The sequence below is a fragment of the Gracilinanus agilis genome, chromosome 3 (assembly GCF_016433145.1).
Source record: "Gracilinanus agilis isolate LMUSP501 chromosome 3, AgileGrace, whole genome shotgun sequence".
NCBI lineage: Eukaryota > Metazoa > Chordata > Mammalia > Didelphimorphia > Didelphidae > Gracilinanus > Gracilinanus agilis.
The window spans coordinates 87207234-87221346 of NC_058132.1; the positions used below are offsets into that span (position 1 = coordinate 87207234).

At 37.1% G+C, this 14113-nt stretch overlaps 1 protein-coding gene across 1 annotated transcript; it reads right to left on the reverse strand.

Annotated features, from left to right (window-relative positions):
* Positions 1–5719: 5719 nt before the first annotated feature.
* On the reverse strand, positions 5720–6670 carry LOC123241100 (olfactory receptor 56B1-like). The gene has a single exon (XM_044668802.1). It carries the CDS (start codon positions 6668–6670, stop codon positions 5720–5722), a length of 951 nt encoding a protein of 316 aa, XP_044524737.1.
* Positions 6671–14113: the final 7443 nt, after the last annotated feature.

A 14113-nucleotide genomic window follows, 5' to 3' on the forward strand; every position in this document is an offset into this window, starting at 1 on the left:
GCCATATACTTAATTTGCCCTTTTTTGGAGAGTGTCAATGGTCCCTGGGCCATTTTTCATTAGAAGTAGTCTCTTCAGTAGAGGCTTTTTTTTTTTTCTTTTTCTTCCATAAAAACAAGTACCTACAAAAGCTTTGAACATCTGCCTTCCCTCTACATACTCCTCTATTTTATAAAAGTGGAACCACTTGGAGACACAAGAATGTCTTAAATATTTGTTTTCCTAAGCTCTACCAAGGGGCTCTGAATTTACATATCCTTTTCCAAGCTGGGCCATTTCCCAAGTTGCTACAGAATAGCTTTTTATTCCAAATGAATATTTAAAGGTTAGTGAAAAATAAGATTGTTTTCCCATCTAAGTTTACAGACCCTCTGAAATCTATTCCTGAACCCCAGGTTAAAAATCCCCAATAACTAAGACTTCTAAAAGAAATGTTATTAATTAATTGGTGAACTCTCTTTGATAATAGGACTTGATGTTTCAAACAGCAGATTGTTTTAGGTTTGTGAATATTTATTACTTATCTGTGTCTTCCTTTTTTTTTTTTTTAGCTGACTCATCTAATGTATGTATTTTATAAGGGAAATGTTAAATAATTTTAGGAGCAGTTAAGGTAGTCATCTTGGCTTTTGTTAACATCTCATTTATCTTGCTGTAGAGCAGTTGTGTCATTATTTTTCTTCAAGATTTTGGCGATTGGACCTTCCTATCTATAGACAATAGACAGACTATTGAACTTAACCAGAGTAACTCCTTTTGTTTTTTCATGTCTGTGCTGCTAAAAAAAAATTTTAAATGAAAAAAAATATTCTAACTATATCATAAGGAATATAGCCCTTATTTTTGTACATCAGCAAAATCAGAAACAGAGAAAATGTAGAGAGCTATAACTCTGATAGAATTTTACATTCTTAACAATAAACCACTATAGCTACCTTATGATTTCTTTTTAAACTAGTAACTCACAATTTAAAAGTCATTCCAGAGCCAGTACCACTACATGGCATGGTGGATGGAATGCCAGGCCTGGAGTCAGGAAGACCTGACTTTAAATCTGACCTCAAACACTTACTAGCTGTGTAACCCTGGGCAAGTCCCAACCATGTTTGTCTCAGTTGCTCATCAGTAAAATGAGCTGGAGAAAGAAGCCACTCTAGGATCTTAGCTGATAAAACCCCAAATAGGGTCATGAAGAACTGGTCGCAACTGAACAAGAATAAACTATAAGCCCTGTTACTCTATTAAATCTAAATCCAGAACCAAAAATGGAGAGTTATGGGATCATTCTCTTCTAATTTGAGACAAACTGCAGGAAGCACAGGAATGATCTTAGCAGTATTTACCTCTTGAGGTAACTAGATAAAGCAATGGGTAAAGCAGGCTTCAAACCTTCTGGTGAGGTAGGGACATGTTTACCCCAAGCATGTGAAGACTTTCCCTGACAGAAAACTTGTTCCAAAGGCTATGGAAGTGGCTGAAGCAGGTGCTGTGGAATACTCAGAGCTTGAGACAACAAAGATACCAAGGCCATTCACTGCATCCTGAGTCATTGCTAGTTGTCCTGTCTTTTGTCTTGCCATTGGACATTGGATGACTCCAGAAGAGAGAACGAGGCTGACAACTTTGTGCAATTCTGCCTCACAAATTCAATTCATCAAGGAAGTCAAGAAATCTCTTTGTGGGGTCATTGGTCCTCTTTGAGACAAAGAACAAACAACTAGTGCTTCTACTTAAAGATCTCTATAAGGGAACATACCATCCCCTGAAACACTTCATATTTGTATAGTTCTGTGTTTAAGAAAAATTTCCATACATCAATCCAAAATCAGACTCTGAAATTTTAGTCCATTACTTCTAGTTCTGCCCTCTTGGATTAAGTAGAAAATGTCTAATCCTTCTTTCACATGCCAGTTCAGCACAAGTATTTGAAGAAAGCTATTGCATCCCCACACAGTCTCTTACGTGAGCCAAAAAAAAAAAAATACACTTCCTTCAACTAATCTTATTACGATATGGCATAAAAGGCCTTCATCATCCTTGTCACCTTCCTATGGATGCTCTTTGGGTTAAAATTTTCCTAAATGGTGGCATTGAGAAATGAATATAATGTTCCATAGGTGTTTCAAGAAGAGCAAAGAGATTAGAACAACCATAAACTTGCCCCTAGAAACTAAGCCATTCTTAATATAGTGTATTATTAATTTGACTTTTTTGACTGCTATGCTGTCAAAAAATTACGTCACATCTTGAACATCAGATGGCCTGAAAGGATCTCCAATACCAGACTCTGGGAGGGAACAATTCAGTGTCCCATCAGTCAGGATGCTATGAGAATCGGAGGACAGCGTTGCCTGACAAGCACTGAGCTGGAACCCACCAGGGAGGAGGAAAGTCAGAAGGCCAAAACAGACCTGGCGTAGATATGCCGAAAATGAAACAAAGACCATTGGAATGACATGGGCCCAGTTGGGGGAAGTTGCCCAGAACAGAGTCCGTTGGTGTGAGATGGTTGCGGCCCTATGCTCCTCTGGGAGTCAATAGGAATAATAATAAATAATAATAATAATAAATGCTGTACTTTCAATTATTACTGAACTTCCATTATTGACACTTCCTCAATATTTTTTAGATGAATTGATGCATATTTTACATGTATTCACACACACATGATAGATAGATGTTCTTCTCCTATCTTTCAAGTGTAGAGTTTTTTTAAACCAAATGATAAGACTTTATAGCTTTTAAAATAAAATTTATCTTACTATATTTAATTCAATATCTTAGCTTGTCCTGATATTTTTGTATTTTGACTCCATCACCAATGACCTAAGTGTAGCTTCTCACAATGTATATCTAAATTTTAAAGGGATATCACTTTAAAAGATATATTTATCCATGTCTGATGAGAATATTAAACAGAATATAGTAAAAATAATGACAGAAAGGGGAAAATTGAAGGAAGCCACACAAAGTAGTTTTGGCAGAAAACCAGTAACTAAATATTTGTTCATCAGTCTTGTGTTCTTGGTGTTACCATGCCCTATTCATGCTTGAAAATTGGATGATAAGAGATAACACCAGTGTCAAAGGTCTTCCAGAAAACTAGGAATTTCATCTTTTAGGAAACCATACTGAAAAATTGTACAAACATATTGGAAGGAAATAGCAAAATAAAACTCTGGAAAATATACAATGCAACAACATGAATTCTATGTCTATCAAAAAATATCCCAGTTAAACTTCACAATTATAGCATCGAACAACAAAATTTAAAAGCACACAAGAGAAATAAATCTCATTCTAGGAATAATTAATCATAACAATACAGCATTATTTACAAGAGATACAATGATAATAGCACCTCTCCTTTTCCTAGGTTCATTTCCCTGACATTCATCTGCATAGTTTGTGTTCCCCAGTGGTTCTAAAGATAATCCTGAGCATCTGGGATTCTTATTGTTGTATGTCCTGAGCCCTCACCAGTGTACTCTCCATTAATAACCAACTAGTCAAACTCTCATACTTTTACAGAAAGGATTTGCTGAAAATACATGGCAAGAACACTAATTACAAAAGAATTATTCCCAAACTTGGTATAATCCCCTTGCACACATAAGGTCCCTGGGAAGAATGAATTCTAACAAAGTACAATAATAATAATGCATATATAAATAACATGTGTGGCCAAGGAGAATTTCCTTACTCTGGATCCTAAGTCTTTTTCTCTACATAAAACTCCCTTAGGTGTAACTCCCTGCTAAGCTCCACAGATTAGTAACTTTCTAGAGCCCATTGATGTCCAGAGTCCAATCTCAATCTCTCAAAGTTCTGAGGGGTCTGGGTGACTATCTTTCCATATTCTTTTGCAGATACTTCTTTTGTTATTGGTCACTACCACACTGATAGACTGATACTGACTTCAGTCACTAGGAAGGCCTCTGATGAGACTTCTGAATTCAACATCAAAATCTACCAAATTCATAAAATAGCTTCCTGGAAAATTCCATTTCAAGATCCTCATTCACCTAAGATTAAGGAAGAACAAATACAAAAGAAACAGAAGCACTCATGAACACATAGTGGCCAGATGGATAAAAGGAGTTTGATACTTAGAAAACCCTTCACTAAAAACATTAATTAACACAATTGATACATTTAGCAAAGTAGCAAGATATAAAATAAATCCACAGAATTGTTTGCATTTCTACTTTGTATTGACAAAACAGGAAGATAAGATGAAAGAAATCGCACTCAAAAGAACAACAAAATGCATAAAATGTTTTGGAGTTAACATTACCAGATGTAATTAAGGTTCATATTACAAGTATGAAATAATCTTAGCCTCATTCTACCTTCATTTTCTCATCTATAAAATGGAGAATTTAGAATGTATCCCCCAGGATTGTTATGAAGACAAAATGAGATGATATTTATAAAGCAATTTACACACTATAAAAGCACTATATAAATTCTAGTTATTTTATTATTTTCATTCTTTATTATTTATTTAATTCTTTCATGATCACATAATCTATATATCCAAATATTTTTCTCCATCTTCTCCTATGAGACAACTTTCCCTTACAGTAAAGTGGAAGAAAGAAATGTTGAGCAAAACTAGCAAATATACATAAAAAAGTCATACATTACATGTGCTATTCCATGCACAAAGTTCTTCATATCTGCAAAGAATGGTAGAAGGTGTATCCTTATGTCTCTTCTTTGGATCAAGCTTGGTCATAATTATATAGCATTCACTTTATGATTTGTTCTTGTCTTTATGTTTTTGTAGCCTGTGTATATTTTGTTATCGGCTCTTCTTCTCATTGGTTCAATTTGTATATATATTCCTGGACATCTCAATATTTGTCATATTTATTTATTTCTTACAACACAATAATATTCCATTATATTCATGTAAATAGGTGGAATTCTTAACAGAACAAAGGCTACAGGTGACCATAAAAGATAAAACAGATAATTCTAGTTAAACCAAATTTAAAAGTTTGACCTTTTTCGTCTTAAGGGGAAAATACCTGCAGTGTGTAGTAAGAATAAGTGCAGCTGAATTCCAGCTTCCACTTTTGATGTCTTGGTAGCCAAGGACCATGTTTTCCATTGATTTGGGTATTATTTTCTTTAATATATGATGTCAAATAGTACCTGCACTACCAAAATCATAAATTCTTTCAATAGAACAACTTTTTAAGCTTTGGAACATGATAAAATGGGAGTATTCATTGAACATGGACATTATAAGAGGTGATCTTTTGAGTGACTGGTTTTCATTGAGAATCTCCTTTAGGATTCTGGAGAAATCAGCCCAATGTCACCTGTAAACAGGAGTATCTGGAGAACCTCATGAAGATTCTAGATTCCATTTGGACTCTGCATGAGATATCCTTTCTGACAGTGGCAAATCCTTTAGGTGATCATCTCAGACATGTCTCATTTGATGTTAATAGTCCTATGATAAGGGAGTGAAAGAATCTTTGAGATTGTGTTTTCACAGCTGGTGTCCATAGAATGTGGAAGGAAAGCTCAAGAGAGGGGGAAGCCAGATTCAAGGGTAAGAATGGGCTGTGATAATTATCAATAAAATGATCATCATCATGACCAAAAACAAACTTGAGTGAGCTGCTGCTCTCACTGAGATGCATTATAAACCTTCTCAAGCTTCCAGAGTCCTTTGTGGACCTCATTCCTTTGGATTTGTTTGTCATGGACCTAGTCTCAGCACTCTATAGAAGCCTGCCCTAAGATCATGGGTCCTGAGTGCATACACCATGGGGTTGAGGGCTGGGGGGATGACGTTGTGCAGTATGTTGAGGAGCACAGGAATTAGGGGATATTTTCTCCCTGCCAGGTGAGTTACAGAAATCACAACAATGACTGTGTAGAAAAAGAAGATGAGAATGAGGTGGGAGCTACAGGTACTCAGGGCTTTGGATGCAGCTTCTGCAGAGTTCAATCTCAGCACAGAGCGAAGGATCTGTATATAAGAAAAGATAATTATGATCAAGTCAGTACCCATTACCATCCAGGCCAGGACAAGTTGGTAAATACGATTGGGTCTATTATCATCACAGGCCAAGCTGGTGACTCCCAGGTTGGAGCATAGACAGTGATCCATCTCATTTTTGGAGCAGTAATTCCTCTGAGCAGCCAATACAGGCACTGGCATGGCCAATAGGACATTCCGAAGCACTAGGAATGCACAAGCTCTTAAGACAAAGGTGATTGTGATGATGGAGGGGTAGCGGAGAGGATTGCAAATAGCTATGTATCTGTCAATAGCCATAAAGAGGAAGACGCCTGACTCCATGCCCGAAAAATAATGGATGGCAAACATTTGAGTAAAGCACCCAGAGAGGGTGATGGCTTTGGCATCAAACCAGAAGATGGACAGGATCTTCGGCATGATTGCGGTGGCTAGTCCTATGTCCACAACAGAGAGGATGCCCAGGAACTCATACATAGGTTGATGTAGAGCAGCCTCTTGCCAGATGGTCAGTAGGATGAGAAGATTAGCAGCCAGAGCTGAGAGGTAGAGGAATGCCAGGGGTAGGGAGAGCCAGTGCTGCCAGCTGTGAATGCCTGGAAGCCCCAAAAGAATGAATTCAGTGACTTGGAAGTAGGAGATGTTGGATTGTTGGACAGATGGAGTCATCCTAACCTGAGAGGAAAAATTCCCCAGAATTATTATCCTCCATTTTGACCCTCACCCTCAGTTAGTAGCTTTTATCTGGTGTCTATATTTGTGCAATTCAGTATTTAATTAGGCACACAGAACACAGATAGATAGATGGATAGATAGATAGATAGATAGATAGATAGATAGATAGATAGATAGATGTTCAGTATTTTAGGAAGTAACAGCCCAAGATACATATATAACAATTCTGTAGGTGGAATATCTGTCATGCCTACTTGGTAAGGTGCAATAGGACTTTTAAGCCTGATAAGGAGAACTGTCATCTGAGGGAGTTGAATATCATCGCCTCTAAGGTTCCTCCTAGATTCCAATATACAGAATGTTGTTCCTTAGAAAGGGATTCTTTGCTCTAGTCCTTATCTATGTATCTGTGACTCTCAAAGCCTCCCTCTTCCCACCTCCATTTTAGTGTTGCTCAGGCTCCTTCTTAATTGACTTATTTGGAAAGATTTCATGAGAAATATGGTGAAACAAAAAAAAAAGTTAAATGCTCATGCAGTTTTTAGAGTTATTATGGCATATTCAATAGAGGGATAACTTGGGCGTCAGGAAGACACACTGACATCCTGACTGACATATACTGGCCCTGTAATAGTGAGTAAGTCACCTAACGCCTCATTTATTTATTTACCAAGCATTTCAAAGACCAGGCCTGTATTAGTCTCTGGGCTAGAGAGACAAAAAACAAAATGCTTCTTAACTGTAACAAACTTAATTTAACCTTAGTAGGTTGATAATCAAAAACCCTGACATAACTAAAAATAAACCTAAATAAAATTAATCTGGATGACAAATTTGACTCACTAGTTGGAAGTTACTTGTGGGATTCTGAAGAAAAACTAGCCTCAAACTCTTTTTCCTCCTCTAGAGAAGGATCCACTTTCCTACCAGAGTAAATTAAAATGCATTTTTCAATGTTTTTTTTTTTTTTTTTTTTTTTTTTTTTTTTTTTTTTTTTTAAAGAACCCTTACCTACAGTATTAGAACCAATCCTGTGTATTGGTTCTAAGGCAGAAGAGTGGTAAGGGTTAGGCAATAGGGGTTAGGTGACTTGTCCAGGGTCACACAGGTAGGAAATGTCTAAGGCCATACTTGAACGCAGGACCTCCCATTTCTAGGCCTGGCTCTCAATCCACTGAACCATCCACCTGCCCTTTTCCCATGCTTTTTGAACAATTTTCCCATTTATTCTTTCTTTTCCTAGAGATGTCATTTTGTCCTTTCTAGAGTAATGATATTGATATAGTAGCTGATAACAAGGGCCTTTGATATACCTGTCAGTATTTGCTGTCATTTATACCTGATCCAGAGAATCCTTGTTGACTATAACTGTGGCATAAAGGTAAGGGTTAGAAGAGGAGGGAGAACGATGTAGTGACCACTGTCTATGTACAAAGGCCTAGGATCAAGAATCCATACTCTGCTTACTAAAGGGAAACCAGGATACAGAGCAATAGTCAGAAGAACCATAATCATTTACCACTATTACATCCTCTCCAAGGAAATTTATTTTTCTTCTCTACAAATGAAAAAAGAGTCAACATAACTTTAATTAAATATTTTAATTACTTAAATTTAATTTTAGAGCTAAAATTTAAATTTAACATATTTAATTTGTTATTTTAAATTGATTTTTTAAACAAAAGCATTTAAGTAAAATTATGCATTATAAATATGCTAAATGAAATAATATGTAATGCTTAAAATAATATTTAAATAAAATTACACACACACATATAATTTCAATACATTCTATTCCTAGTCCTGGAATCAGCAAGTTACATTGGGAAATAATTTGGATCTAGAGGCAAATACTCCAAATATGACTACTCTTTACTGCCTGCATGACCTTGAATAAAACACTTAATCAGCCTGGACTTTCATTCCTCCATTGTCAATCGGACTAGGATTTGGATCTCACATCTTCTAAAGTTCTTCCTAGCTTTAAACGTATGATCTTATGACACTTTGACTGTCATCTTGAGGTGAGCTCATATCTGAGATTGCTTTTTGTGTCTAAGAGATATGTTAAGGATGATATTGAGTGTTTTCTAACTTTTTAGAAGTCAATGGTATATTCTACTTGAATTAGAAAATATTTTTATTCACATGTGGTGTCCAAAATGGGAATGGCTGGTTATAGAATTCAATTACTTCCTCACTGACTCATTCTCAAAGACTTGATGGGAAAACATTGCATAATAAGAATAATGAGAGAGTATTCAATTTCTCTAGTTAGCATGGCATAATGGATAGAGGGATTACTCTTGAATCAGGAAAACATTACATTCAAATTCTGCTTCTGACAAACATAGGCAAGTTACTTAACCTTTCAGTGCCACAGGCACTGATAAGACTATAAAATGTATTGCTGATCTGCCTCAGTGGATATTTTTGCTTCATTCAGAGTTTCCCACATGGATGAATTCATAATTTCATTTTATCCCTCCAACCCCAAACCCCTGCCAATATTTTGTAAATGCTATTTGCAAAATTGTTCCTTTTTTTTTTTTTTGCCAATTTTAAAAAAAGACTTGGTTGCTGGATCATGCCCAGATTAGAGGTGAGAATCTTAATTCCATTCTGATCAGGATATATAAGCTTTGATCAGTTATTTCTGACTTGGGCTGGTTTGATTTCCCCTGGGCGACATAGGACACTACTGGAGGCTCAACTCAGTGTGGACACCCAATTGGTATAGCCCACTGCTGCTAAGAACTCCAGGGTTCATGAGATCTTCCAGTCTCAGCCTCCTTAGTAGCTAGTGTTATAGATATGTAGCTCTTTGCCAGGCTTTTCCTCAACTTTGATGGAGAAAATCTTTAATTTTGTTATACTCCTAGTTTATGTTTTTTTTTTATTTCCCATTTTTATTGTACTTTATTTTTATAGTAGTATTTGGTTCAGTGTCTTGTCAAATAGCTTGCTGATTGCACAGTTAAAAAATAGTATCACATGACTTAAAACTCTGTTGTAGAGTTTAGTTCAAGAGTGAGGAAATGTTGTTTACAACATATTTCTGATAATAAAAACACAGATAAGAGGAACAAAGAACATCTGTATAGAAGAAGGACTTGTTACATAGGCTACATAGGGACTCCATCCCCACTAAATCCTCATTACTCAAAGACCATAACAAATATTTTTCCAGGTAAAATAAATAGAAATCAGAAAAATTATAGAGATTAGAATATGCCAGACAAGACAAAGGAGTGAGATATCCCAGAACAACTGAGACTCCCTAATCTAAGGGAAATTCCCTTACTGTCTCTAGCATAGTAAACTAGAAATCAAGGACGTGTAGAAGTCTTGATTCTTCTATGTGTTGGTTTCTTCCCAAAGTCATTCTCCTCCAGAAGCCTCTGCCTGAAGAAATGTGGAATTGTGGGTGATCTCTCTTGAAGCCAGAAGCCAGATGAGGGATCTTTTCTCTCTTGAGTTCTTACCAATAGCACCCTCAGAACCCCACCACTCCCAAAACACACACGCTTTTCATGATGGCCTGGAAAGTCTATTAATCATTCTCTCTACCAGTGAGGAATGTTTTATGCAGATTCATCACCTGACTACAGTTTACACTTATTACCTCTGGATTGGAATATTTCTCTCAAATGGCATTTAAAACCTTCTGCCTTCAAACTCTGACCAGCTTAAATTTTTTTTTAAAACCCTTGTCCACTTAGTATCAACTTAAAGATAGAAGAGTAGTAAGGCAAGGCAATTGGGGTTAAATGACTTGTCTAGGGTCACACAGCTAGAAAGTTTTTGAGGTCTGACACTTTATCCAGCTACTACCTAACTGCCCTGCACTGACCAACTTTTTTTTTTAATAGTCCTTACTTTTCATCTTAGAATCAATTTTGTGTATTGGTTCCAAGGCAGAAGGGTGTTAAAGGTTAGGCAATGGAGGTTAAGTGATTTGCCCAGGGTCACACAGCTAGGAAGTGTCTGAGGTCACATTTCAACCCAGGTCCTCCTATCTCTATGTCTGGCTCTCAATCCACTGAGCCTTCTGGCTGCCCTCTTCTGACCACCTTTTAACATCTTAGGTTATATTACTGTATTTGCACTCTTTGTTCCAGACAGACTGTCCTATTAACTCTACGTTAGCTTTCCTACACACCTGGAATACATTCTGTTCATTCCTACTTGTGGAAACTCTTCTCTTTTTTTTCCATCATTAAGGCATGTGCCTCAATGTATTCTCTCTCTCTTCAAATCTTTCTATGGAACTTTGTTGGTATCTCTCCTTTGCCTTATCACATTTTGCTTGTTCCATGCTTTTTTTGTGTGTGTGACCATGGTCTTTCTCCATCAGTGGACCCCAAGTCCTAGAAAAATCAAGTCTAAGAGAGAAGGATGGAAACTGGTCAATGAGAGTCCAAGCCTCAAAGCATACAAAGGATGCTTTGCCTATTGCCTTAAGAGTAAGGGATTTGGTGACCTTGCTTCTCGAATTTGTGGTGACAGATAATGGAAGAACCCCGCCTCAATTAGATCACACATAGGCAGTCTTTTAATATTTCCTGTCCATTTACTGTGTGGGGGGGGAAAAAAAAAACCTTTAAAGGCATTTTTAATGGATTGCTAGGGTTGAGCAAGGAAGAATTTCTATAAGCTTCTAGATGGAAGCACAAATTATGTCATCTTACATCTTTGAGTTTTTCTGCCTTCTACATTTTTGGACTGGACTTCTGATTGAATTGGCATAGGAAAATCCTAGAGAGAAAATTCCCTCCATTAATGAAGATCAGCCCCTGTTCTGAAACTCATAATGAGTAGACTGAGCCACTGAGAGAGAAAAATGATTTGCCCAGAATCATCCATGTCTATGTGTCAGAGGCAGAATTGGAAACAAGAATCAAAGGACTTGGTTTCAATTCCTTCTCCTTAACTGACTACCTTCCAGTCTCAGTTTTCTCATCTGCAAAATGATGATGGTCTTGATGACCTCTAAAATCCTTTCCAGATCTAAATCTTTGATTTTAGGGGGTTTCTGTCTTAATTCCTGCCCCTTTATCCATTTTCCTGAGCTCCTTTTTACTGCTTCTTAGAAGTGAATCATGGTGGATCAAAGATCTTAAATGAAATATTTGAGCCCTGAAATGTGAAATATTCTGGAAGTGACTTAATATATAATAATATGAACTTTTTGTTTCCCTGTATCCTCTTACGACTCAAGGATGCAATTTTCACTTTATAGCCAAGAAAATGAGCAGAGAAATATAGTACTTACTGTTATGCATTGGTGAGAATTATGAAAGGCCACAGTACTCAGCACTGTAGCATCACCTCTGGGTCTAGCCTTGACAAAAAACCTCCACCATGATCCAAGGTCTGCATCATAGTTGCTATTGGCACACAGGAGTCTATGGTCTAGTATATCTAAGAGAGTAACTCGGGGAAAGAGAGGAATTTGAAGGGCTGAGAAGATGAAAAGGAGAGGGAGATGTCAATCCCCAGGGCTACATAGTCTCTGACGTCCAAATAAATTACACTAAAAATCTAACTAGTCAAAGAAGTATTCCCTTTGGCATGCCAGAGACTGCTTAGCATTAATGTAAGCATTGCAGCACTTGGAGAAAAGAAGATCTGGGTTTAATTAGCTATGTGATAATGGGCAAGTTGCTTAAACTTTGAGCTTTCATTTCCTCATCAATAAAATTTGAGTTTTAACATATATAGTTGCTAAATTCACTTCTAGCTCTAAGATCCTATGAGTTGGTGAATTCTATCATGGTAGATGCATTTTACTTTATGAAAGCTCTGGGTCCCTGGGATGTGGATGAATATAATTTGTCATTGGAAAAATAATTTAATAAATAAGAGACTGCCAAAAAATAATTTAATAAATAAAAGACTGCCAATGAATATAATATCTGTGCTTGTGCCTTTAAGTATATTAGAATGACAAAGACTAAGAGAATATAAAAGACCATGACAAATGTGGGACAATGAGAGTTACCCTAGGAATGTTGGGAGAGGTGCCACAAGATTGGAGAAGGGTAACTTTTGTTCTAGCTTTCTAAAGAAAGAAGAGGATAGATTCTGAAAATGTTAGGATGATAGTGAGCTTGACTGGTTCCTAGGGAAAATCTAATTCAGTAGATCCTCTTTATTTGCCATTTCACTTTCCTTGGTTTCAGTTATCCTTTGTCAACCCAGGAAACATCTGATGTCCAACTCCAAGCACCTGAAGTCCATCTGTAATCTCTTCTGCTCCCACTTTTCACTTGTATTTAGTATTTTTTATAATGGGGAGGGGAGGCAGAGGAGCACACTGAGGCAAGTGGCAGGAGTTGGGAGAGAGAACAAAAATATATGTCGTTTTATGAAAGGAAATTCTTGGTTCTCTTTGTCTATTCTGAGTTTACACTTGTGAAAAGGGAATCCTTTATTCTCTTGCATAGTTGGAGTTAAAATCTGTGGTTAACAATAACTTAAGTACCTCTACTTAGTATCTCACTAGATTGTGAGGACAGAATTAACTCTCCTTTGGCTACTTTTGAATTAATCAACAAAAGGGGAATATACCCACACTTAACCCTAAAGTAAGGGAAACTCTTACTACAGTAGGTTACTCCTCCAAAAGGAAGATACCTCTATTTAACCTTAAGTAGGGAGAAGCCTACAACCCATGTGCTAAACTGGGTGACAACTCAGAAAGTGTGACTCCTAGCAGGAGAGTTAACACCTTTAGAGGTGAGAAGTCAATCCCACAGACACAGCCTCTGGCCAGGGCTGGACATTTTGGAAACTGTGATTGGCCCCTGTGAAGAGGGGCAGGAAACCACCATAAAAGCCATGAAATCCTTGGGCTGGGGCAGTCTGGTGAACTTGAGTCTTGTGGAGAATGTCTCCTGGAGATAGTCTTCAAGGTAACTTCACTGGAGACTGTGGCATGAATCTGAATCATGGGTCATCTTAGATTCTGACTCCTGGACTACTTTGTGGGTGAGTAAAAAGGGCTGACCCCTTTCCTAGTTTCCTAAGAGACTAGCTTCCATCTTGGAGGAGGCCTTGTAGTTATTCACTACCAGCCCTCCTGGCTGAGGACTAGTATAGGTATTTTCTCTAACCTCTCTCACATTTATCTACTTTATTGTAGGTTGGACTACATAGCTTCTGTGGTTCATTTCCAAACTTCAGAGTTCTGTGATTCTTCTAAACTCTCTGTAATCTGGCATGTCCTCATTCAAACAAATCTACTTCTTTCCAAGTGAGTAATAGTTTCTTAATGAATGGATCTAATGACTTTTTTTTCCTTCCTCAGTTCTGAAGCATTTCACATTGTGGACCATATTGTTCCCCTTGGTATTTTCTGCTCTATCTACCTTCCTCTCTTACCATGTCTTCTTGTTTCTCTTTGTATGGATTTTCTTCCCTGTTATAACCACT